The sequence below is a fragment of the Centroberyx affinis genome, unplaced genomic scaffold (assembly GCF_046629955.1).
Source record: "Centroberyx affinis isolate AG114_WGS23_722 - 3 ecotype Tasmania unplaced genomic scaffold, CSIRO-AGI_Caff_v1 ptg000202l_1, whole genome shotgun sequence".
Lineage (NCBI taxonomy): Eukaryota > Metazoa > Chordata > Actinopteri > Beryciformes > Berycidae > Centroberyx > Centroberyx affinis.
In genome coordinates this window covers 177,408-204,066 of record NW_027278894.1, presented here as the reverse complement: position 1 = coordinate 204,066, position 26,659 = coordinate 177,408, and the positions used below count along the sequence as shown (strand labels likewise).

The window sequence follows — 26,659 nt, the reverse complement described above, 5'->3', positions numbered from 1 at the left end:
TCAGTTAAGAGTTGTTGCAGATATGTGCTTTTTCTCTAATGAACGAATAAGCCGATGTCTTACCTATCAATGTATGTCCTCAGCCTCATAGCCTCAAGACATGATGGTTGCAAATTCTGCAAGAATTTCTGGACAAACAAAAGAAAATTCAGTGAACATTGCAAATCCGTCCCACTCAAGGGAAGTGATGCTTCTTTTTTTTATCTTCAAAAATCAAACTATTCTTGGTTTGTGCATAATACATCACAACCATCAGCGACTCGTCACCGCTTGTCTGAATCTTCCGTTTGCAGGTTTCCTAACAAAGAAAGACACTTTTCAAAGGGTGGGGTTTGAGGACACTGCCTTGTCAGAATGATCAAAAAGGACACTGAAAACAATGCCCTATCGATTTGAGGCTTGAGAAAATGAACGACAAGACCTGTCACCTAAGGTAAGACATGAGAGTTGGTAAGTATTTAGTTGGAAGACATTTACGACTGTTTCAAAGAAAAGACAGTGGTTCAATGGTTCACCAGCATGAGATTCTGGTATGCTGGTCACCAGCTTTCCAACATGGGATGCTGTGATTCTGGTCACCAGCTCACCAGCATAGGATGCGGGTATACTGGTCACCGGCTTACCACAGCTTCCCAAACTTAAAAGACTTTGAACCATTGTCTGTTCTTTGAAACAGTTGAAAATGCTGGTTACCAGCTTTCCAGCATGGGATGCTGGTCAACAGCTCACCAGCATGGGATGCTGGTATGCTGGTCACCTGCATGAGATGCTGGTCAGCAGCTTCCCAGCATGGGATGCTGTGATTCTGGTCACCAGCTCACCAGCATAGGATGCGGGTATTCTGGTCACCGGCTTACCACAGCTTCCCAAACTTAAAAGACTTTGAACCATTGTCTGTTCTTTGAAACAGTTGAAAATGCTGGTTACCAGCTTTCCAGCATGGGATGCTGGTCAACAGCTCACCAGCATGGGATGCTGGTATGCTGGTCACCTGCATGAGATGCTGGTCAGCAGCTTCCCAGCATGGGATGCTGTGATTCTGGTCACCAGCTCACCAGCATAGGTGCGGGTATTCTGGTCACCGGCTTACCACAGCTTCCCAAACTTAAAAGACTTTGAACCATTGTCTGTTCTTTGAAACAGTTGAAAATGCTGGTTACCAGCTTTCCAGCATGGGATGCTGGTCAACAGCTCACCAGCATGGGATGCTGGTATGCTGGTCACCTGCATGAGATGCTGGTCAGCAGCTTCCCAGCATGGGATGCTGTGATTCTGGTCACCAGCTCACCAGCATAGGATGCGGGTATTCTGGTCACCGGCTTACCACAGCTTCCCAAACTTAAAAGACTTTGAACCATTGTCTGTTCTTTGAAACAGTTGAAAATGCTGGTTACCAGCTTTCCAGCATGTTTTTAGCATGTTTTGTAACTGTGAAGTGTAACTTCATGGGAAACATTGCTACGTCGACGCTGTTTCATTTGGTGGATCGCGTTGTACGTGTGCCTCGGAGGACGCTATTCTTCCAGTGATTCCGATGAATAATGAACAAGAGCGCGTGTTACATGTTGCCAACTGGGATTTTGTATTTTAAATTCTGTCTTGACTTTCTTCACATCGATTTTTCAACCTGAAACTACTTGCGAGCTTCATTTGACAAAGGTGAGCATAAACTTTGGCTTTAATATAAAAGGCATGCTCTACTGCATGTTTTGTTGTTGAAGAACATGAATTGGTAGATAGCTAGCTAGGGCCTGAATGACAAGTAAGACAAGCAGTGTATTTGCTATTTTGCATTCTGTAAATGACAGAGCTCTACTGTGGATCTTAAGTTCAGTTACATAGTTAAAATGCCATGTAGGCCTGTCAGTTAAGAGTTGTTGCAGATATGTGCTTTTTCTCTAATGAACGAATAAGCCGATGTCTTACCTATCAATGTATGTCCTCAGCCTCATAGCCTCAAGACATGATGGTTGCAAATTCTGCAAGAATTTCTGGACAAACAAAAGAAAATTCAGTGAACATTGCAAATCCGTCCCACTCAAGGGAAGTGATGCTTCTTTTTTTTATCTTCAAAAATCAAACTATTCTTGGTTTGTGCATAATACATCACAACCATCAGCGACTCGTCACCGCTTGTCTGAATCTTCCGTTTGCAGGTTTCCTAACAAAGAAAGACACTTTTCAAAGGGTGGGGTTTGAGGACACTGCCTTGTCAGAATGATCAAAAAGGACACTGAAAACAATGCCCTATCGATTTGAGGCTTGAGAAAATGAACGACAAGACCTGTCACCTAAGGTAAGACATGAGAGTTGGTAAGTATTTAGTTGGAAGACATTTACGACTGTTTCAAAGAAAAGACAGTGGTTCAATGGTTCACCAGCATGAGATTCTGGTATGCTGGTCACCAGCTTTCCAACATGGGATGCTGTGATTCTGGTCACCAGCTCACCAGCATAGGATGCGGGTATACTGGTCACCGGCTTACCACAGCTTCCCAAACTTAAAAGACTTTGAACCATTGTCTGTTCTTTGAAACAGTTGAAAATGCTGGTTACCAGCTTTCCAGCATGGGATGCTGGTCAACAGCTCACCAGCATGGGATGCTGGTATGCTGGTCACCTGCATGAGATGCTGGTCAGCAGCTTCCCAGCATGGGATGCTGTGATTCTGGTCACCAGCTCACCAGCATAGGATGCGGGTATTCTGGTCACCGGCTTACCACAGCTTCCCAAACTTAAAAGACTTTGAACCATTGTCTGTTCTTTGAAACAGTTGAAAATGCTGGTTACCAGCTTTCCAGCATGGGATGCTGGTCAACAGCTCACCAGCATGGGATGCTGGTATGCTGGTCACCTGCATGAGATGCTGGTCAGCAGCTTCCCAGCATGGGATGCTGTGATTCTGGTCACCAGCTCACCAGCATAGGATGCAGGTATTCTGGTCACCGGCTTACCACAGCTTCCCAAACTTAAAAGACTTTGAACCATTGTCTGTTCTTTGAAACAGTTGAAAATGCTGGTTACCAGCTTTCCAGCATGGGATGCTGGTCAACAGCTCACCAGCATGGGATGCTGGTATGCTGGTCACCTGCATGAGATGCTGGTCAGCAGCTTCCCAGCATGGGATGCTGTGATTCTGGTCACCAGCTCACCAGCATAGGATGCGGGTATTCTGGTCACCGGCTTACCACAGCTTCCCAAACTTAAAAGACTTTGAACCATTGTCTGTTCTTTGAAACAGTTGAAAATGCTGGTTACCAGCTTTCCAGCATGGGATGCTGGTCAACAGCTCACCAGCATGGGATGCTGGTATGCTGGTCACCTGCATGAGATGCTGGTCAGCAGCTTCCCAGCATGGGATGCTGTGATTCTGGTCACCAGCTCACCAGCATAGGATGCGGGTATTCTGGTCACCGGCTTACCACAGCTTCCCAAACTTAAAAGACTTTGAACCATTGTCTGTTCTTTGAAACAGTTGAAAATGCTGGTTACCAGCTTTCCAGCATGGGATGCTGGTCAACAGCTCACCAGCATGGGATGCTGGTATGCTGGTCACCTGCATGAGATGCTGGTCAGCAGCTTCCCAGCATGGGATGCTGTGATTCTGGTCACCAGCTCACCAGCATAGGATGCGGGTATTCTGGTCACCGGCTTACCACAGCTTCCCAAACTTAAAAGACTTTGAACCATTGTCTGTTCTTTGAAACAGTTGAAAATGCTGGTTACCAGCTTTCCAGTATGGGATGCTGGTCAACAGCTCACCAGCATGGGATGCTGGTATGCTGGTCACCTGCATGAGATGCTGGTCAGCAGCTTCCCAGCATGGGATGCTGTGATTCTGGTCACCAGCTCACCAGCATAGGATGCGGGTATTCTGGTCACCGGCTTACCACAGCTTCCCAAACTTAAAAGACTTTGAACCATTGTCTGTTCTTTGAAACAGTTGAAAATGCTGGTTACCAGCTTTCCAGCATGGGATGCTGGTCAACAGCTCACCAGCATGGGATGCTGGTATGCTGGTCACCTGCATGAGATGCTGGTCAGCAGCTTCCCAGCATGGGATGCTGTGATTCTGGTCACCAGCTCACCAGCATAGGATGCGGGTATTCTGGTCACCGGCTTACCACAGCTTCCCAAACTTAAAAGACTTTGAACCATTGTCTGTTCTCTGAAACAGTTGAAAATGCTGGTTACCAGCTTTCCAGCATGGGATGCTGGTATGCTGGTCACCTGCATGAGATGCTGGTCAGCAGCTTCCCAGCATGGGATGCTGTGATTCTGGTCACCAGCTCACCAGCATAGGATGCGGGTATTCTGGTCACCGGCTTACCACAGCTTCCCAAACTTAAAAGACTTTGAACCATTGTCTGTTCTTTGAAACAGTTGAAAATGCTGGTTACCAGCTTTCCAGCATGGGATGCTGGTCAACAGCTCACCAGCATGGGATGCTGGTATGCTGGTCACCTGCATGAGATGCTGGTCAGCAGCTTCCCAGCATGGGATGCTGTGATTCTGGTCACCAGCTCACCAGCATAGGATGCGGGTATTCTGGTCACCGGCTTACCACAGCTTCCCAAACTTAAAAGACTTTGAACCATTGTCTGTTCTTTGAAACAGTTGAAAATGCTGGTTACCAGCTTTCCAGCATGTTTTTAGCATGTTTTGTAACTGTGAAGTGTAACTTCATGGGAAACATTGCTACGTCGACGCTGTTTCATTTGGTGGATCGCGTTGTACGTGTGCCTCGGAGGACGCTATTCTTCCAGTGATTCCGATGAATAATGAACAAGAGCGCGTGTTACATGTTGCCAACTGGGATTTTGTATTTTAAATTCTGTCTTGACTTTCTTCACATCGATTTTTCAACCTGAAACTACTTGCGAGCTTCATTTGACAAAGGTGAGCATAAACTTTGGCTTTAATATAAAAGGCATGCTCTACTGCATGTTTTGTTGTTGAAGAACATGAATTGGTAGATAGCTAGCTAGGGCCTGAATGACAAGTAAGACAAGCAGTGTATTTGCTATTTTGCATTCTGTAAATGACAGAGCTCTACTGTGGATCTTAAGTTCAGTTACATAGTTAAAATGCCATGTAGGCCTGTCAGTTAAGAGTTGTTGCAGATATGTGCTTTTTCTCTAATGAACGAATAAGCCGATGTCTTACCTATCAATGTATGTCCTCAGCCTCATAGCCTCAAGACATGATGGTTGCAAATTCTGCAAGAATTTCTGGACAAACAAAAGAAAATTCAGTGAACATTGCAAATCCGTCCCACTCAAGGGAAGTGATGCTTCTTTTTTTTATCTTCAAAAATCAAACTATTCTTGGTTTGTGCATAATACATCACAACCATCAGCGACTCGTCACCGCTTGTCTGAATCTTCCGTTTGCAGGTTTCCTAACAAAGAAAGACACTTTTCAAAGGGTGGGGTTTGAGGACACTGCCTTGTCAGAATGATCAAAAAGGACACTGAAAACAATGCCCTATCGATTTGAGGCTTGAGAAAATGAACGACAAGACCTGTCACCTAAGGTAAGACATGAGAGTTGGTAAGTATTTAGTTGGAAGACATTTACGACTGTTTCAAAGAAAAGACAGTGGTTCAATGGTTCACCAGCATGAGATTCTGGTATGCTGGTCACCAGCTTTCCAACATGGGATGCTGTGATTCTGGTCACCAGCTCACCAGCATAGGATGCGGGTATACTGGTCACCGGCTTACCACAGCTTCCCAAACTTAAAAGACTTTGAACCATTGTCTGTTCTTTGAAACAGTTGAAAATGCTGGTTACCAGCTTTCCAGCATGGGATGCTGGTCAACAGCTCACCAGCATGGGATGCTGGTATGCTGGTCACCTGCATGAGATGCTGGTCAGCAGCTTCCCAGCATGGGATGCTGTGATTCTGGTCACCAGCTCACCAGCATAGGATGCGGGTATTCTGGTCACCGGCTTACCACAGCTTCCCAAACTTAAAAGACTTTGAACCATTGTCTGTTCTTTGAAACAGTTGAAAATGCTGGTTACCAGCTTTCCAGCATGGGATGCTGGTCAACAGCTCACCAGCATGGGATGCTGGTATGCTGGTCACCTGCATGAGATGCTGGTCAGCAGCTTCCCAGCATGGGATGCTGTGATTCTGGTCACCAGCTCACCAGCATAGGATGCGGGTATTCTGGTCACCGGCTTACCACAGCTTCCCAAACTTAAAAGACTTTGAACCATTGTCTGTTCTTTGAAACAGTTGAAAATGCTGGTTACCAGCTTTCCAGCATGGGATGCTGGTCAACAGCTCACCAGCATGGGATGCTGGTATGCTGGTCACCTGCATGAGATGCTGGTCAGCAGCTTCCCAGCATGGGATGCTGTGATTCTGGTCACCAGCTCACCAGCATAGGATGCGGGTATTCTGGTCACCGGCTTACCACAGCTTCCCAAACTTAAAAGACTTTGAACCATTGTCTGTTCTTTGAAACAGTTGAAAATGCTGGTTACCAGCTTTCCAGCATGGGATGCTGGTCAACAGCTCACCAGCATGGGATGCTGGTATGCTGGTCACCTGCATGAGATGCTGGTCAGCAGCTTCCCAGCATGGGATGCTGTGATTCTGGTCACCAGCTCACCAGCATAGGATGCGGGTATTCTGGTCACCGGCTTACCACAGCTTCCCAAACTTAAAAGACTTTGAACCATTGTCTGTTCTTTGAAACAGTTGAAAATGCTGGTTACCAGCTTTCCAGCATGGGATGCTGGTCAACAGCTCACCAGCATGGGATGCTGGTATGCTGGTCACCTGCATGAGATGCTGGTCAGCAGCTTCCCAGCATGGGATGCTGTGATTCTGGTCACCAGCTCACCAGCATAGGATGCGGGTATTCTGGTCACCGGCTTACCACAGCTTCCCAAACTTAAAAGACTTTGAACCATTGTCTGTTCTTTGAAACAGTTGAAAATGCTGGTTACCAGCTTTCCAGCATGGGATGCTGGTCAACAGCTCACCAGCATGGGATGCTGGTATGCTGGTCACCTGCATGAGATGCTGGTCAGCAGCTTCCCAGCATGGGATGCTGTGATTCTGGTCACCAGCTCACCAGCATAGGATGCGGGTATTCTGGTCACCGGCTTACCACAGCTTCCCAAACTTAAAAGACTTTGAACCATTGTCTGTTCTTTGAAACAGTTGAAAATGCTGGTTACCAGCTTTCCAGCATGGGATGCTGGTCAACAGCTCACCAGCATGGGATGCTGGTATGCTGGTCACCTGCATGAGATGCTGGTCAGCAGCTTCCCAGCATGGGATGCTGTGATTCTGGTCACCAGCTCACCAGCATAGGATGCGGGTATTCTGGTCACCGGCTTACCACAGCTTCCCAAACTTAAAAGACTTTGAACCATTGTCTGTTCTTTGAAACAGTTGAAAATGCTGGTTACCAGCTTTCCAGCATGTTTTTAGCATGTTTTGTAACTGTGAAGTGTAACTTCATGGGAAACAATGCTACGTCGACGCTGTTTCATTTGGTGGATCGCGTTGTACGTGTGCCTCGGAGGACGCTATTCTTCCAGTGATTCCGATGAATAATGAACAAGAGCGCGTGTTACATGTTGCCAACTGGGATTTTGTATTTTAAATTCTGTCTTGACTTTCTTCACATCGATTTTTCAACCTGAAACTACTTGCGAGCTTCATTTGACAAAGGTGAGCATAAACTTTGGCTTTAATATAAAAGGCATGCTCTACAGCATGTTTTGTTGTTGAAGAACATGAATTGGTAGATAGCTAGCTAGGGCCTGAATGACAAGTAAGACAAGCAGTGTATTTGCTATTTTGCATTCTGTAAATGACAGAGCTCTACTGTGGATCTTAAGTTCAGTTACATAGTTAAAATGCCATGTAGGCCTGTCAGTTAAGAGTTGTTGCAGATATGTGCTTTTTCTCTAATGAACGAATAAGCCGATGTCTTACCTATCAATGTATGTCCTCAGCCTCATAGCCTCAAGACATGATGGTTGCAAATTCTGCAAGAATTTCTGGACAAACAAAAGAAAATTCAGTGAACATTGCAAATCCGTCCCACTCAAGGGAAGTGATGCTTCTTTTTTTTATCTTCAAAAATCAAACTATTCTTGGTTTGTGCATAATACATCACAACCATCAGCGACTCGTCACCGCTTGTCTGAATCTTCCGTTTGCAGGTTTCCTAACAAAGAAAGACACTTTTCAAAGGGTGGGGTTTGAGGACACTGCCTTGTCAGAATGATCAAAAAGGACACTGAAAACAATGCCCTATCGATTTGAGGCTTGAGAAAATGAACGACAAGACCTGTCACCTAAGGTAAGACATGAGAGTTGGTAAGTATTTAGTTGGAAGACATTTACGACTGTTTCAAAGAAAAGACAGTGGTTCAATGGTTCACCAGCATGAGATTCTGGTATGCTGGTCACCAGCTTTCCAACATGGGATGCTGTGATTCTGGTCACCAGCTCACCAGCATAGGATGCGGGTATACTGGTCACCGGCTTACCACAGCTTCCCAAACTTAAAAGACTTTGAACCATTGTCTGTTCTTTGAAACAGTTGAAAATGCTGGTTACCAGCTTTCCAGCATGGGATGCTGGTCAACAGCTCACCAGCATGGGATGCTGGTATGCTGGTCACCTGCATGAGATGCTGGTCAGCAGCTTCCCAGCATGGGATGCTGTGATTCTGGTCACCAGCTCACCAGCATAGGATGCGGGTATTCTGGTCACCGGCTTACCACAGCTTCCCAAACTTAAAAGACTTTGAACCATTGTCTGTTCTTTGAAACAGTTGAAAATGCTGGTTACCAGCTTTCCAGCATGGGATGCTGGTCAACAGCTCACCAGCATGGGATGCTGGTATGCTGGTCACCTGCATGAGATGCTGGTCAGCAGCTTCCCAGCATGGGATGCTGTGATTCTGGTCACCAGCTCACCAGCATAGGATGCGGGTATTCTGGTCACCGGCTTACCACAGCTTCCCAAACTTAAAAGACTTTGAACCATTGTCTGTTCTTTGAAACAGTTGAAAATGCTGGTTACCAGCTTTCCAGCATGGGATGCTGGTCAACAGCTCACCAGCATGGGATGCTGGTATGCTGGTCACCTGCATGAGATGCTGGTCAGCAGCTTCCCAGCATGGGATGCTGTGATTCTGGTCACCAGCTCACCAGCATAGGATGCGGGTATTCTGGTCACCGGCTTACCACAGCTTCCCAAACTTAAAAGACTTTGAACCATTGTCTGTTCTTTGAAACAGTTGAAAATGCTGGTTACCAGCTTTCCAGCATGGGATGCTGGTCAACAGCTCACCAGCATGGGATGCTGGTATGCTGGTCACCTGCATGAGATGCTGGTCAGCAGCTTCCCAGCATGGGATGCTGTGATTCTGGTCACCAGCTCACCAGCATAGGATGCGGGTATTCTGGTCACCGGCTTACCACAGCTTCCCAAACTTAAAAGACTTTGAACCATTGTCTGTTCTTTGAAACAGTTGAAAATGCTGGTTACCAGCTTTCCAGCATGGGATGCTGGTCAACAGCTCACCAGCATGGGATGCTGGTATGCTGGTCACCTGCATGAGATGCTGGTCAGCAGCTTCCCAGCATGGGATGCTGTGATTCTGGTCACCAGCTCACCAGCATAGGATGCGGGTATTCTGGTCACCGGCTTACCACAGCTTCCCAAACTTAAAAGACTTTGAACCATTGTCTGTTCTTTGAAACAGTTGAAAATGCTGGTTACCAGCTTTCCAGCATGGGATGCTGGTCAACAGCTCACCAGCATGGGATGCTGGTATGCTGGTCACCTGCATGAGATGCTGGTCAGCAGCTTCCCAGCATGGGATGCTGTGATTCTGGTCACCAGCTCACCAGCATAGGATGCGGGTATTCTGGTCACCGGCTTACCACAGCTTCCCAAACTTAAAAGACTTTGAACCATTGTCTGTTCTTTGAAACAGTTGAAAATGCTGGTTACCAGCTTTCCAGCATGGGATGCTGGTCAACAGCTCACCAGCATGGGATGCTGGTATGCTGGTCACCTGCATGAGATGCTGGTCAGCAGCTTCCCAGCATGGGATGCTGTGATTCTGGTCACCAGCTCACCAGCATAGGATGCGGGTATTCTGGTCACCGGCTTACCACAGCTTCCCAAACTTAAAAGACTTTGAACCATTGTCTGTTCTTTGAAACAGTTGAAAATGCTGGTTACCAGCTTTCCAGCATGGGATGCTGGTCAACAGCTCACCAGCATGGGATGCTGGTATGCTGGTCACCTGCATGAGATGCTGGTCAGCAGCTTCCCAGCATGGGATGCTGTGATTCTGGTCACCAGCTCACCAGCATAGGATGCGGGTATTCTGGTCACCGGCTTACCACAGCTTCCCAAACTTAAAAGACTTTGAACCATTGTCTGTTCTTTGAAACAGTTGAAAATGCTGGTTACCAGCTTTCCAGCATGGGATGCTGGTCAACAGCTCACCAGCATGGGATGCTGGTATGCTGGTCACCTGCATGAGATGCTGGTCAGCAGCTTCCCAGCATGGGATGCTGTGATTCTGGTCACCAGCTCACCAGCATAGGATGCGGGTATTCTGGTCACCGGCTTACCACAGCTTCCCAAACTTAAAAGACTTTGAACCATTGTCTGTTCTTTGAAACAGTTGAAAATGCTGGTTACCAGCTTTCCAGCATGGGATGCTGGTCAACAGCTCACCAGCATGGGATGCTGGTATGCTGGTCACCTGCATGAGATGCTGGTATGCTTTTCACCAGCTCACCAGCGTGGGTTGCTGGGTTGCTGGTCACCAGAATGGGATGCTGATATGCTGGTCAGCAGCTTCCCAGCATGGGATGCTGTGATTCTGGTCACCAGCTCACCAGCATAGGATGCAGGTATTCTGGTCACCGGCTTATCAGAGCTTACCAAACTTAAAGAAACTTTGAACCATCGTCTGTTCTTTGAAACAGTTGAAAAAGCTGGTTACCAGCTTCCCAGCTCGGGATGCTAGGAAATGCTAGGATAAAAAAAGACCTTTGAGCCATCTTTGAAACTGGTGAAAATGCTGGTCACCACCTTACCAGCATGTGATGCTGGTGACCAGCATACCAGCATACCCGCATACCAGCATCCCATGCTGGTGACGAGCATACCACCATCCCATGATGGTGAGCTGGTGACCAGCATTTTCAGCTGTTTCAAAGAACAGACAATGGTTCAATGTTTTGTAACTGTGAAGCATAACTTCAAGGGACGCTGTGGCTTACCACAGCTTACCAGCTGTTTTTTTCACAACTATACCAAGTAAGTATTTTAGGTAAGTGTATACCTGATTTCCTTACACAGCTTTAACAGATAAGTATTGCAGGAAAGTGTATATACTTTCCTGCAATACTTTTGTTTTCCCAGCTATATCAGCTAAGTATATCAGTTAAGTTTATACCTGTTTTGTTTCCACAGCTATATCAGCAAAGTATGGCAGGTAATTGTAAGTGTATAACCCTTTTTTTTCACAGCTATATCAAGTACGTATGTCAGGTAAGTGTATACCCGATTTGCTTTAAGTGCTTTAACAGACAAGGGTAACACTTTATAATAACCATCATTAATAAATGGTAAATTGATAGTTAATTAAACTTTAGTTAATAGTTATTTTACTGTTAACAAACAATGAAATGATCATTAATAATGTTTACTAATTATTAGTAATGCCATAATTTATGTTATTTTATCATTAGTTTGTGTAATATAAAATGATTTGTTTATAAATTATATATTGTATCATAGCTGATAAGAGACGGTAAAAATTACATTCTGATTACATTAGTAAACTATTTATTAACAGTTTATTGTTGCACACATTATAAGATTTTATATACTATATTAAGTATTTGTTAATGATTACCAAATGATTTGTAAACCTTTAAGAAATCGTATGTAAAACATCTATAAACATTACATAGATAGATGGACCAGATATTTGTAACACTTTGTTAATGGTTAATAATTGGTTTGTAAACCAACCACCAGTTTATAAACATTATTTGGATGGCTATTATAAAGTTGCAACGGATGATTATAATATCTTGTTAAATGGTTAATAAATACTTTGTAAAGCATCTATAAACATTATTTAGATAGATAGTTAATACTTTGTCAATGGTTAATAATTGGTTTGTATACCATCTATAAACATTATTTGGATGGCTATTATAAAGTTGCAACTGATGATTGTAATGCCTTGTTATATGGTTAATAAATCCTTTGTAAAACATCTATAAACATTATTTAGATAGATAGTTAATACTTTGTCAATGGTTAATAATTGGTTTGTATACCATCTATAAACATTATTTGGATGGCTATTATAAAGTTGCAACTAATGCTTATAATAATTAGTTAATGATTAATGAGTGGTTTATAAAGCATCAAGTAACCCTAATCGGTAACCCCTCCTTTTACGGTCCCCTAATTACTACGTATTTACCTGGTAAATATATGGTAAATTATAGTATATTATTGGGTACATCTTCTTAAATACTGGGTACGTCCTTGCAGATGTTTTTACAATTTACTCAGTAAGTAAGCAGAAACTGTACTGTAAAAGGAAGCCTTGTTTGTTTCCATGGTATTACCATATCCTTTGTAACAGATTATTCCATTGTCCATGCAATAAACACAAACTTTTACCATGTATGTTCTGCAACGTTACTAAGTAAGACATTACAACTTACGGAGTAAGTAACCTGAAACTGTACTGTAAAAGAAAGCAATGTTTAATCCCATGGTATTACAAAGTCCTTACCACATCCTTTCATCAAAATGGATGGTTTCCTTTCCCATGCAATATAGACAAACTTGTACCATATGTTCCATAGTGTTACTAACTAAAACATGACATTTTATTGAATAAGTACGCCGAAACAGGAGAACTGCTGGAGAAACTGAGTACTCCAATTTGACAATAAATTAAATAAGTAAAGCTCTCTGAATTAATAAATGGCGGTGCCTCCACTTAGTAGTGTTTAAAGAATAATAAATAAATAAACAACATATTAATACTCAATTATACCAACAATACATTTTGGTGGATTGGCTAACTCCACCCACTGCGTTGTCTGCAACACGTCATCATAACAAGCAATCAGAATGTATTAACTTGCAAATATACACAATAAATATCACTACAAAATAAATTGACGTGTAATTACTGTATCCTTTATGTGCAAATATACTGTACAATAATTACGGTGTCCTATGATAACGGAAAGTCTCTGTTACAAAATGACTGGCACAGACTGTTTAATCTGAACCGCTGACAGATTGTGTGGAGAAAATGTTGGGAAAGAAGAAACTAGACATTCTGGCTTATTTTCAGCCCAATGTGAGTGATAAAACAATGTGTTCAAGTGAATTTAACTTGTAAACAGACAGATGTGTCATTGTCATTTTCACACGATCTTTATAACTGAAATTAATATAGCCCTAAAACCTGAGAATGAAGGAATACGTAGCTATCTCTTGTTATTTGATTGACTGTAACATTAGCTAAATATGTTGCAGTGGTGTATCATATATTATCTTTGAGCTGATCTGAATCGTCATTTAAAAAGACAGTCATCAGTCTTGTAACTTCTGAATAAATCCACTTCTCTATTTAACAGAGCCAAATGGAGGCAGGAGGGGTAGCCTCAGATGATGGTGAATAAAGTTAATAAAGCTAAAATAAGTGTAGGCTATTCCTGGTTTTGCTAAAAATGTTGTTGATGCCATAAAAGTGATGCCCATCTCCTAGCTACTACCCTTGCACACAATAATATTCAATTCATAAGCAAATCTCAACGTGGTGCATTAATGTAGACCAGTGATAAGGACTAGTGTGTCAGAGCCATGTGGTTGTCTGAAATGAATCAACATCCCTCCAGCCGATCAGAATCAAGTACTCATCCAGGCCATTGTATAATAAATATTAATGGATGATATTTTGAGAGCTGACTTTTTGTCACGTTTCCTCTAGCAGGAGAAACATGAGCCACTTTTGAGGGAATATTGAGATTATTTTGATGTGTTTCTGGTATGTGGAAGTTGTAGGTCTATTGCTTTGAACCTGCATTTACCTGCTTAGTGTAATATCGCCTTGCTACATTTTGTAGCAATATGTGTGCTTGCCAATCGAAAGAATGTTGTAGGCTGTTTTGACATTATTATCCCTGAATTTCCCCAAAGGGGATTAATAAAGTGCCATCTTATCTTATCTTATCTATTCTAAAATGTAAAATAGTTTGCACATATACATTGTTTGCTGAAGTTACATGATTGCTAAAAGTGGTTAGAGTTGCTGCTAACTGCAGCTAGTTAGTAGAGCTACTGTAATATGGGGACGTTCATTGTTTTACCTGCCTCTTCCCAGCTGCACAAAGTGGTCATTGTTCAGTTGATGTGTATTGTAACATTACATGCAATGATTGTGTTTGCGTGTTTGACAGGCAAGCAGAAATGCTTGCTTTCTGTAGAGGAACGTGGTAGGGAGCTTATGCTGGCAGCAAGGTAGACACGCCCATTAAGAACCTCACACAATGCATACTGGTACATGTGGGACAAGCTCTCTGAGCAGGAGAACTGTGACTTTGATTTCTCTCTCAAGATTCAAGATCATGATTCTCAGAGAAGTGATTATAGTTTTACTTGACTACATACATAGCATTAGGAGAGACATGAAGGAAAGTAGCCGTTGTGACTGAAAGTTATCGTAGGAAGTTTGGCCCACACTGTTCAGTTACACTGATGAAGGCTGTGTTTAGAATTGTACTGAAACCATTTGGTTTAAGGTTTAAATCCGGATCCGGTCCACACATCTTACAATCCAGGGTCTCAGTTACATTTAACAGTGAGGACCCCTGCTGGTTTAAGCAATGAACAGCAGCAAAAACTGTCAACCGCTGCCCTCAGCAGAACGATCTTGGGATGATCCAACCTCAAACAAGTACACACCTTTCTTCAGCAGTCCTACAAAGGTATCTGTTAGACATAAGATCTCTGTGGAGGAAACATTTGATGAGGAGGCTCCCCTCAATGCACTAATAAATTTCACTAAGATGTATGCAAGGTGAAAATCAATACGGGTTACAGCAAATGAGCGTTCATTGTTAATTGTATGGCAACGCCTGTTGCTATTGCAAGTAGGCCTATATTGATCAAAGTGTTGTATTTTCACAGATTAGTGTCAGCCCATCCATTGCTCACTTTACATTATAAGAAAATTTTAGTTCAGTGTTTGCTGATTAATTGTTGATGATTAATACGTTATATACGGCATAATATGTTATGCCGTCGACTAAAATAAGAGAGCACATCAACATGCATGAAATAGTTAAGACGGATTGTTAATTCTCTTCCATGAAAATCAAATAAAGTATAGTATAAAAAATGTGATATTTGTGTTGATTTTCTGATAGCGTAGTTAAAAGGCCTAATCTGTGTGGCAAACATTAATAAACAGGTAGCCCTTACAGAAAATACCTATATACAGTATACTGTGTACAAAATGTTAGGACCACCGGCTCTTTCCATAAAATATACTAACCAAGTAAATCTAGGTGAAAGCTGATGATGCATTATTGATTTCACCTATTTAATCCACAGTCACGAATGGGAAATGTACATCAAAGGAAGGAGACAGTTTAAAATTTTAAAAAAAGAAATGCCACAAAATGTTTTTGTGGCAATTGCAACATAGATTGGGCAACTCAGTGTTAGGAAGGTGGTTTTAATATTTTATACACCAAGTGTAGATCCCCCAGATTTGCATGGTGAATACAAGGCTGGATTGCAGCTTTAACTTGAATTTGTGTAACAAGATAGAGCAAAGCCAGAGTCTCAGTCAGTGATGTTAGGTCTTACTAATTAGGCAAACTACAGTAAGTATAATCAAATTGTTATAATGGTCTTTATTGCAAATTCATGTTAAATTTCAGTAGTGGTTTACAACCATAAAATACATTTGCTCTGGGAGGATATCAACAAACAGAGATCAGCTACGAGCTTGGGAGGACAGTTTCCATAGGGGGGCAGCAAAGACTTGTTTAAAAACAGACTCAGTGTTTTGATGAAAACAGCATGTCTGTAAAAAGTGTAACCTATTAATCCTTTAACTTACATGTCCATTGATTAGTATATATCAATTATGGATCTATACCCAGAGACCATTGCAAGACAACTTCAGTTACAAACATCTGCATCAAATGTAGCATCTCTCTGTAGTTTGAAGGAGTGTGGTTGGTCTGTTTGTAATTTTTCAAAAGTTCAAAGCAATCCTGAAGATCCTCTGTTATTAGGGATTGTGTGTTCATTTGCCCCGTTGTACAGTAGCACTCCACTCTGCACACACAAGTATCCAACAGTACCAAGCATGTGTCACAAAAGAGAAGTCATAAGTATTCAAAGTTATATTATTCATTATAAATGTAAATCAGATGTTCTTTGCGTGTTAGTGGATTTGAAAAAAAATGCTGATTTAGGCATGAGAACCACATATGGTGCAAAGCTTTTCTCCAAAACAAGCCACATAAACCCTCCAACATTCCCAGCGTGCTCTACTTTGGTTCTGGAAAGCAGACCTAAGAATTCTCTTGCTTTATCTTAATCTTAAGCTTGTATCTTAAACAATGTAAAGCATTGTACAACTTGATTATGTGTAAAACATATGAGACAATGTAAATGGGAAAAGCAAATAGTCCTCTCTGTGTTGCAGGTTGTAGCAATCGGCATTTGGCCATTTTGTCCCAGACCACTCATAAGTGTCTATGGCTTCCACATGAGTGCTCAGTAAGCCAAACCACACATCTCCTCTGGATGATATCCATAGAGGGGAGCATGAAAAAGAATTATGGATGAAAGTCTGCATTCTTCTCTTCATCATCCCTCCATGTTTGGTATGGTGCACCTTCAGTTCAGTGGTGCTATGATCTGTAGCCATATATTAATGCATCTAGAGACAGAGCGAGAAAACAGCTGTTGAGTCATTCACATTTATACGTCACGTCAAAAGGCATGGCAATATCATATTATGTTATGTATTATCTTGCATCCATGGAAACTACCAGTAGACAACACATGCCATTAGTTTGGAGATACGTTGCACTCAAATATAAAATGTGTTTCTGTTTTTAAATTGGATCAGAGTTCAAAGAGTTGCTCCTGGTGGTCAGAAAACCACGTTTTACCACTGTTGGATGAAATGCGCACATCTACAACACAGAAATGTCACAGTCTGAACTGAAATGACCACATGCCCTGTCACCACCAACCTGAGTGAAACTGTGCTGTGCAACACAGTCCCTCTCCCCGCGCTGTCCGGTAGACGGGTGACACACACACTCTGGTGGAAGGGGGAAGGTGTGTGAGGCGAGTTGACAGGGAGTTGGGGGGCAAATAGAGGGAGGAGGGCTGACTGGACAGAGACCCACGTTGGCCTTCCTGTCCCTCCCAGGTGAGCCAGTAGCCCCTCAGACCGGCCACCCCACCCTTCCAATCAACCTGGACTGAGTCGCTACCAACTGTAGTCAACTGGAGGTCCGCCAAGGCCGGCATCACTGGAAATAAAGGAACAGGTTGGAGAGAGAGCAGAGAGGAAGGAGGCAGAATGAATTTCAGAAGGAAAGAGAATGAGAGAAAAAATAAAAGGGAATGCGTATGAAGAAGAGGAAAAAAGTGGAAGCTAAAGGAAAACAGAATCGCTGTAATAAAACTCCCTGGTATGGCTTAGTAAAGTAAAGCATAAAGAATATAATAGTGTGATTGTACTCAAACCCCTTAGGTTACTAAAGTCTGGAATGACAGTAACTAAGCTGAAATTTAATATCCAAAAAAAGGATTAGGCTGTGTACCCCACCCACGGTTAAGGATTAGTATTAGTGTCTAGTAAACGGATCCCTGTTTTCCATCTTAGACCACATTTACCACCATGCAACTCACCTTCCCGAGTGCACACTTTCACAGACATGGCCCTTTCCTTGCCAGAGGAGTGCCGGGCACTAACGGTGACCAAGTAAGTGGTATCTGGTTGGAGGTTCTTGAGGAGTGTGGAGTTTTGCCCTCGCCCCACTGTGACAGTGTGGAGTTCGCCGCTGGGCAGGGCAGAGTATTCGATGTGGTAACTTCTGACCGACTCTGGCTGGAGAGGACCCCAGCTCACTCTCACACTGGTTAGCCCTGACTCAGAGACAGTTACCACAGCTGGGCTCAGCACCTCTGGTAGGAGATTGGGGAGAGGAAAAAAACATTGAGCAAGTTATGCAACAAAAGATAATCTGAGTAGAGAAGAATAGCAACCATTAGTTGCTGGGTTATATTTCTTTCATTGCTACTGCACAATTTTGTCAGTGGATGAAAGGATTTGCTAAGAGTATACAGCAAAATAAGCACATAGTTATGGATTATGACCAAATGTGCGAATGGTATCTAAACCAACCTGGCTTTGTTGAGAAGGTGACAGAGAGAGTGTTCAACACTTGTTCATTTGACTCTGGGGTCAGTGTGGCAATATAGGTGGTATCAGGCTTCAGGCCCGTCAGCTTGGCAGTACTGGAATCTGCAGGTTGGGTTAGTCTCTGGTATTGACTGCCACTGGTGCTTGGACTGGTACCAGTTCCACCTACTCCACCGCCTCCCGCTCCTCCTGTCGGAAGTGGCCCATACCGGACCTCGTAGTAGCCTGTCAAACCAGACAGAACCGGTCGCCACTGGAGCGTGGCAGAGTTGGTGGAGACGTCTTGGATTTGGAGTCGCTCGGCCCGGATGATCTCTATTGGGGTGAGAGGCAGGATGAAGAAGGATGAAGTTACTGCAACTAATGTGAAGGCTAATGTGAAGACGGCATGCATCTGGGGCTTAACATGACAAGATGAAGCAAAAAGTTCTTGCAAAGAAAGACAGAAAGGGAGGAGGGAAGAACACTAGACAGAGCGCTAAAAATGCCTCAGCTTCAGACAGCCACCCACGTAGACAGACACAGACAGACTTGGGTTTCCGAATGCATTCATAACCCCTGCAATAAGACAACTTGAAATAGCTAACCCAGTTAGACCCTGCAACAAACTAACAAACCCAAGAGAGGCATTGATGTCTGTGACAGGATCCTTAGGCACTCGGCAAAAGGATTGGTTCATTTCTCCTATGCTGTAAACAACCCATATTTACTTTATGCATCATGTCATATATACTATATTATTTCTGAAGTGCCCCTTGTGAGTGTTATGGCTGTTACCCAATCTGGCCAGGGAAATAGGCTACCCCCCCTGGTCTATATATATATATATGTATATCAATGTCTGACATAGTGGGGGAGATGCAGAAAGGGAAGTTGAATCATTAATCCATTAATAGATCCCCCTATCTCATTACAGTGAATCTTACTCTCGCACACACACACACACACACAACCTGTTACTGCGCCAGCTTCCTTTTTAGCCCTACTGTCTTCAGGAGCATGTGTGGAATTAGGGAGAAGCACAGACGCATACTTTTGGGTATGAGTGGCAGGCAAGTAGTGGGATTGTAGCTGTCTGAATGGAATCGAATGGAACACATGCATAATGCAGCTTAATTCATCTTTCATCTATCTCCATCGTGAACTTTATTTCTTAAACCTAAATTATATTGAGCTGAAACTGGCCAGAAATTTGACATGATACATAGTGTAAGTTGCCTTAATACCAAGTACTTAGAGCAGCATTGGCAAGTATGTCAGACAGGGGGTGCCCTGAAAATACACCAGTGATGGCATCATGTGGACTACGTCATTTTGGGAGGTGACTAATATAAACCTCAAGATTCACCAGTTAACCACCACCACCCATGCCCCCACCCACAAATACCAGTGCTCATACTCACCAATGATGGCATCCCGTAAGTCATCTGTGATGATACTCATATCATCGATGTCCACAAAGTACAGGTGGTCCTCCACGGGTGGGCTCACCACCTGCCGCAACACCTGGTAGTTGCTGTGCCCAGTGGACACCACCAGCACGGCCACGCCCTCCTCGCGCAGCTCGGCCATTGGTCCAATCACATCGCCCGGTTTCACCCCATCCGTCAACCACACCAGCACTCGCGGTAGCTCCGCCCTGGCCCCACCCGCCGCCCCGGGTCTCAGCACCCAGTCCTTAGCCATTCTCAGAGCTTCTTCTGTGTTGGTGTCCCCTCTGAGAGGTTTGGTGTCCCTCAAAGCCCCCTGGAGGCCACTTTGGGTATTGTGGGTGTCAAACCCGAACTCCAGGCGTGGTTTGGTGCCCACCTGCAGCAGTCCCACCCTCACCTGGTCCTCTCCCAATGAGAAGGGGAGGAGAAGCTCAGACAGGAAGGTGAGCATACGGGAGTGCTCATAGGAGGAGACGCTCCCTGAGGAATCCAATAAGAAGAGGACGTCACCCTCACAACAGTTCAGCACTGTGGGAAAGAAGAAAGAATTGTTAACAAAACATGTGGGCATCATCAATGAGATTATTACATTATTGCAGATCAATAGGGATTTGATACGATACAAAGTACGATGTAATAAAAGTTATGTACAGAATTATGTTTGTTTCTGAGCCACAAATCTTTCTAGCAAAGACATTGGCTTGCTAGAATGTAAACAACAACTTAAAAATGTCATTACAAAGTGCAAATGATATAATTTGGATGGACAGCTTGAGAATGTGATGGGCAAGCCGTCTCATTTGTGATTACTACAGCAGAATAAAATGGAGCTAATATCGCGATACATTTTTCTGCCCCACGATACGTATTGTCACATTTCTGTATCACGATATATTGAATTTCGATATATTGTCCCATCCCTACAGATCAAGCATTGAAAAACAGCACGTTGCATCATTCCACTGTGAGATACTCTCGAGAGAAATGGGATAATTATTTGGGTTAATAGGAAACATTGTGGTATTTTTGGTACACCTACAAACAGCCAGCAACAAGTGTCAAAGTCATTATTTATAAAAGCCACCCACACATAAAAGGATAAGTACAATTCCAGTAGTTACAACCTTGTGATGCTAATGTGGGAAAAATTCACTGAACAAGACACTTATCCACTTTTCTCACTCTCTGATTCCTTTTCCCTGCCTCAACTTTTTCCACAGGTCCCCCCTCTCACACTGCACACAGACAGGCACACACTTGGAATCTCCCTCCCTTTCACCATCCACCTCCTTGGAACAACACAGTCACACAGTCATTAAAACCTTTATAGGGAATGTTCTCAGCATGAAAGCAGCGGAGAAAAATGAGAGGCGAGATTTGAACGGGTGTAAGGGGGGAAGCGAGTGAGAAACGAGTAATTACAGTGGCGATAATAGATCAAAACAAACATAAACTTGAAGGAGAGATGGCAGCGTCATGATAACTTAAGAAGCAGTGGGTGGATAAAAGGCAAAACATTCACGCACTGAGCAAAACAGAGGATTTTTTGCCAATTTTCCATAGTTTGTAACAGAAGCAAAGTTGCAAATGAATGCCAAGGGTGAAGGATTGGAGGGAGGGAAAACAGTAGCCGCTGGATATTAGTGGTAGAAAGAGAAGGAGGGGAGGCAGGAGGTGGGACAAGAGGGAATAAAGGGCGTGAAAGAGAAAGAGTAGGGGGGGGGGGCAGTGTATTGGCAGTTCCATTTGAGAGACGAGGAGGAATGCTGGATGGCCATATACGCTCAGAGCAGAGAGAGAGAGACAGGGAAAGAAAGAAGCAGCAGCGAGCGAGATAGTATTTGACTGGAGAAAACGATCTTCAGTTGTCGAGAGCAACGTTTAAGGAGAGATGAAAAAAAAATATGTGCGAGAGAGTGCGAGACAGACAGATAAACAGAGATGATGACCTAATATTGCCTCCAGTACATTGCGACCTTTAAATAATATTAGCGCAATTAAGAGGCACTGACTCAGTTATGAATCCATGGTGTTGAGACTTGACAGTATTGGAACAATTATTTCCTTTGCGTACTTCCCCTTCCATATCTGAATGCTTAACACGTGAGATCAGGTGTAGATAAGAGTTAAAGGTGTTGAAAGCTGAGAGGGAAGTGAGGCGTGTACACACACACACACACACACACACACACAAAACAAACACATACACGCGCAAATGCACACACGCTGCCTTTCTCTCTCTCCACCTAAAGAATTTCTTACATCTGTCTTGTTGTTTGGACTTTGCACAGCAGCTCCTTTGGAGCGAGGGGGCTGCTCCATGTCACATATGGCCTCCATGCAGCCCCTACCGCTGCCTGTGTGTAGGTATTTGTTTATCTTACACCACATGTTTCGGTCTGGAGCTGGTACACTGTTATCTAGAAAGGTATCTGCTTTTAAATGCAATCTGTTGTTCTTGTAAACACGATTAATAAGATTGATTGGTATACTATTAGTACTGTGTACCAGTGAATGATGTGATGGTGAAAAAATGAAGTGTGAAACCTCATATGGCCTTAGTAAAACACTACAGCAGGTCTTGCAACCTGTCTAACACATGTACACACACATTTTATGAGTCTGACACTAACACATACAGAATGAAGCCCACACAAAGTATGCTTTTTTGTACTGTTCACACTAAAACATTGTAAAGCTACATGTGCAAATGTGAACACACACACACACATGCACACACACACACACACACACACGATGTGCTGCAGAGGATCAGACATATCATTTACATTTTAGGCATTTAGCTCTGCTCTTATCCAGAACTTAGGATGACCTTCAATTCCTACACGATCAAAATTACAAGCACCCGATATTAAGGTCAGGGCCTTAGTGTCCTTACAATATCCCTGTGACCATAGAATGATAATATAAGGGTGAAGTGCTGGGAAAAGAAATACAATAGAAGAGATTTTTTTTTTCAGTCAAACACACAAGATGAGTTAGGACAATCCTCTGACCCACACACAGTCTTATTACCAATGCCTCTTCATGAGCATGAGCCTGCTTATTTTGTGGGACTGGGTTGGGGGGGGGGGGGGGGGGTTCTTTGATTTACTAGGACATCATCGCATCAAAGCAAGTCTATGTTTAAGAAGCACAATTACTGTAAACTAAGTTGGTTGCTGCTTCTCATCAGGGTCCTATTCATGGAAATGGCAGAGTGACAGCAATGCACTCGCTAGCATGTTAACACAAAGTCATGAAGATCAGCTCCCACTGACAGACTCAGTGGTGTCACCACCAAGTTTAGCCTCTCAGACAGATCTATTGCATGCATAGGCATTGCTGTGATGACAACTGACCAAATCTGTATTAGTATCAAAAACAGAATAAATATTCAGTGAGTACATTTTAAGGTGCGATCCCCAAATATCAGTTAACTATTCATAAGTGTGAGATGAAGGAACTTCAGTCTTAACAGTTACTGTAAGCCAGGGGTTCCCATGCCTTTTCAAGATACCCTAAATGTCATAGTTATAGATTCTTGTTCGATCAAATTTTGTCCCAGTGACTCCCAATATGAGAGGATTTTTATTATATAATTATGATTTAGAACAGAATTTAAACTGTAGTTAGGGAAGACAGAAACCTCTGATCAAAACAGTCACACTTGGCCATTCTTCTGTTCTCTCATTGGACTAATATTCTAATAAAATCTACCTATTACTTATTAAGCTGGGGACCACCTGGAGCCCTCTACAGGACCCCTGGGTGGTCCGTGGCCCCAGTTTTGGGAACCGCTGCTGGAGGCTATGGGATTTCATCACTGACAATGCAATACCTGGAGTCATGCCATTTCAGTGAGAACACTGGTGCAGTATCAACCCCGCCCTGATCCACCCTAATCCCAGACAGCCAGCGGCATCAATTCACTAAACCATAATATATGGCCAAGTCCCTGCATCTAATATAATTTGCCTCCAAAACGTCCAAATTCACTTTATATTGGCTGCATTTCTGGGGACAAAGTGGAGCGATGACTGATGACTGACCAGATATTATTATTTGGTCAATGGGATAAATTATTGAATGAAGCTCATCAAACTATCAGCTCAGAGGGAACATTGATGCTGAATGCTCTCCAGATGTGACTTTTTCAGTCATGGCTTCCAAACACATTTCTCTCTATTAGACTATAATGATAAATATAATAAAAAAAATAAATAACCTATACAAGATCATATTTGGACTCGCTCAGGCTAAGGTATGGAGAGTAACCATGCCTTGCCATACCCATCTGACGCCCATGACCTCCACCTGCAGGGCTTACCTCCTTCAGGTAAGGGGTTCTGTGTAGCCGACAGCCGCAGGAGCGAACACACCAGCACCCAGGCCAACAAAATGCGACTTTCCATCACTGCAAACAATGGCTATGAACCAATTCCACCGACGCAAATTATAACACTAAAACGTTACAGGGTCTTGATTCAACCATATATCCACCATAGCCCGGAGGAGCGCACTCCCAGTCAGCGAATAATAGTCAAAACCATAATTCATAAGCTTCACATCCAGACGGTCTTTTTGCTTTGTTTGTTCTCTCTCTTGAGCATTATAGTCGTCTTGGTCACTGGTGCCGGTGTAAGTCGACAGAGCAACTTTCTGGACAGGTTGTGTAACTTCAGTCCGTGTGCGCAAAGTCGGGACGCTCCCCGTCAATGAAAGTGCGGCTCCGTTTGCAGCGCTCAGGACACCCAAGTGTCAAGCTAGCCAGAATAAAATATAAGACTTCCTGTCACAACTTTCAAAATAAAACCCTTATTGACGTGCATGGTGTTGTTTTGTTTTGTTTTGTTTTGTTTTGTTTTGTTTTGTTTTGTTTTGTTTTTTCAGTAGGCTATATTTTGGCCTATATTCAAGGATGAATCTAAATTAAAACACTTTTTTTATCCCAAAAAGTAATTTTCCCTGCATATATTCATAGCCATATAGGCCTGTGAAAAATGCAGTATGTCTATATACAGTATGTAGGGCTGCTATAGACAAATGGGCATCAATTGGGTAGCCTATGCCAAGGTGTGGCACTCTCCATACCTTAGCATCACAGTCCAATTTTGATTTTGTAATTTTTTATTATGATAACAGAGAGCAAAGATCAATCAAAAATTGCCATAAATCTGGACTGAACTCCAAATTTGGAAACCAAATGAAAATTGGGGGAGCATTCAGGACCAATGTTCCCTGAGAGTCTGGTGACCTACATCAAATAATTTATCACATTGACCAAGTTATAATAATAACAACAACAACAACAACAACAACACCGACAACAATAATAATAATAACAATGATGGCAAATTATATTAGATGCAGTGACTGCAATAGCTTAGGGTTTAGTGGACGGACACCCCTGACACAAAGAAAGACTCAGTCACAAAACAAACACCACACAGCTTAGAAGAATGGCTCCTGACTTGACAGTCTATTTTGAAATTTTGCACTTTTATTTTGAAGGCACAAACGCTTTAACTTACTCCGGGTATTTCTGGCTGCCTTGACACAACTCTCTCTCTCTTGTGTACCTCACTCCTCCCCTTTCTCTCCATGTCTCCCCAGAAACTCAGAATAGTAAGGGCTGAGTCCACCATGCAGGCGTCAACTCCTTGGACTTAAGCCAAAATGAGCTTTAAGTCTTCAAGTCATCTTATTAGCAGGGATATAGTGTAGGGTGAACCCACCTAAAACTCACTTTACCCATATTTTTGCCTAATATAACTCCTTATGAGATAAATTCATATAGCCTACATCACAGTAAGTAGGATCAACTGCTTTAGGTTTTATAACAACAGGGTTTTACAAAGGGATAAAAGCCTAAATGAATGCCTTTCTGAAAACGTAATTGATTTTTTTTAATAAGTGATGGTTGCCTTATGGTGATCCTCGACTGGAAGTCCTAGCTTTCCCACCCATTTCATTTACTGCTACTTTGCTGTTTCCCAGATATATCCTGTGGCTACAACTATATTTTTCCACATAATTCCTGGAAAAAGTTTTTAAATAAACCTCAGATACAAACATTTAAAAAAAAAAAAGTTCATAGCGATTATCTTTGCACTCAATCGATTCTCTGGACACTTATCCAATTAAAGATAACCAAGAATTTAAGGAACATCAGGCTCACCAAGAAGGACCACAAATACTTGCAGCGCTCAAACCAATGGGAGTGCATCTTTGAAATGATACAGTAGGCGTAGAGAGTGAAAGGCCAACCGCTTGCATGTCAGCCATTCTCTGAGGCCAACCACTCACAGCCTTGTAAGATAAAGCGTGATTTACATGTGGAAAATACAGCGAGTGGACAGTTTCAGAATCGGGCTGCATGGTACAGAGTCGTACAGGACCTACTGTTCAGCATGGGAGGGTTACTGATATTGTGTATGTGTATGTGTGTGTGTGAGAGAGAGAGAGAGAGAGAGAGAGAAACAAAGACAGAACATGGGGGTAGGAGGGAATAATTGGATGGGAGAGGAAGTAGGAATTCAAGTGGGACCGAACAAAGGTCTGGATTCCTCTGTGACGCATCGTGTCCAAATACTTCTATTGTTCCACTGAGACATTGACAATAAACACACCCTTCCCAATACACACACCTAGTAACTAAACACTGAGACTGAGTGGATTGGGAAGCATTATGATGGTTCTCTCTGACCTAAATAT

The 26,659-nt window shown here is 43.1% G+C and overlaps 1 protein-coding gene across 1 annotated transcript; it reads right to left on the bottom strand.

The window, feature by feature from the left end:
• Positions 1-15,767: 15,767 nt before the first annotated feature.
• Positions 15,768-24,643, bottom strand: vwa1 (von Willebrand factor A domain containing 1). The gene is made up of 6 exons (XM_071539236.1): positions 24,273-24,643; positions 19,913-20,470; positions 18,492-18,824; positions 17,996-18,271; positions 17,329-17,613; positions 15,768-17,009 (listed from the first exon to the last, which is right to left on the bottom strand). The coding sequence occupies exons 1-6, from the start codon at positions 24,355-24,357 to the stop codon at positions 16,981-16,983; spliced, it is 1,566 nt and encodes a 521-aa protein (XP_071395337.1). The 5' UTR covers positions 24,358-24,643; the 3' UTR covers positions 15,768-16,980.
• Positions 24,644-26,659: the final 2,016 nt, after the last annotated feature.

What these genes read in the sequence shown, in the direction of transcription:
- vwa1 (XM_071539236.1), bottom strand. Translation starts at nt 24,357, where the DNA reads ATGGAAAGTCGCATTTTGTTGGCCTGGGTGCTGGTGTGTTCGCTCCTG. An exon ending in GAAAGTGTGCACTCGGGAAG is followed by an intron (nt 17,614 to 17,995) that starts GTGAGTTGCATG and finishes CTTTATTTCCAG; the next exon opens with TGATGCCGGCCTTGGCGGAC. An exon ending in CACAGCACAGTTTCACTCAG is followed by an intron (nt 17,010 to 17,328) that starts GTTGGTGGTGAC and finishes CTCTGTCTCTAG; the next exon opens with ATGCATTAATATATGGCTAC.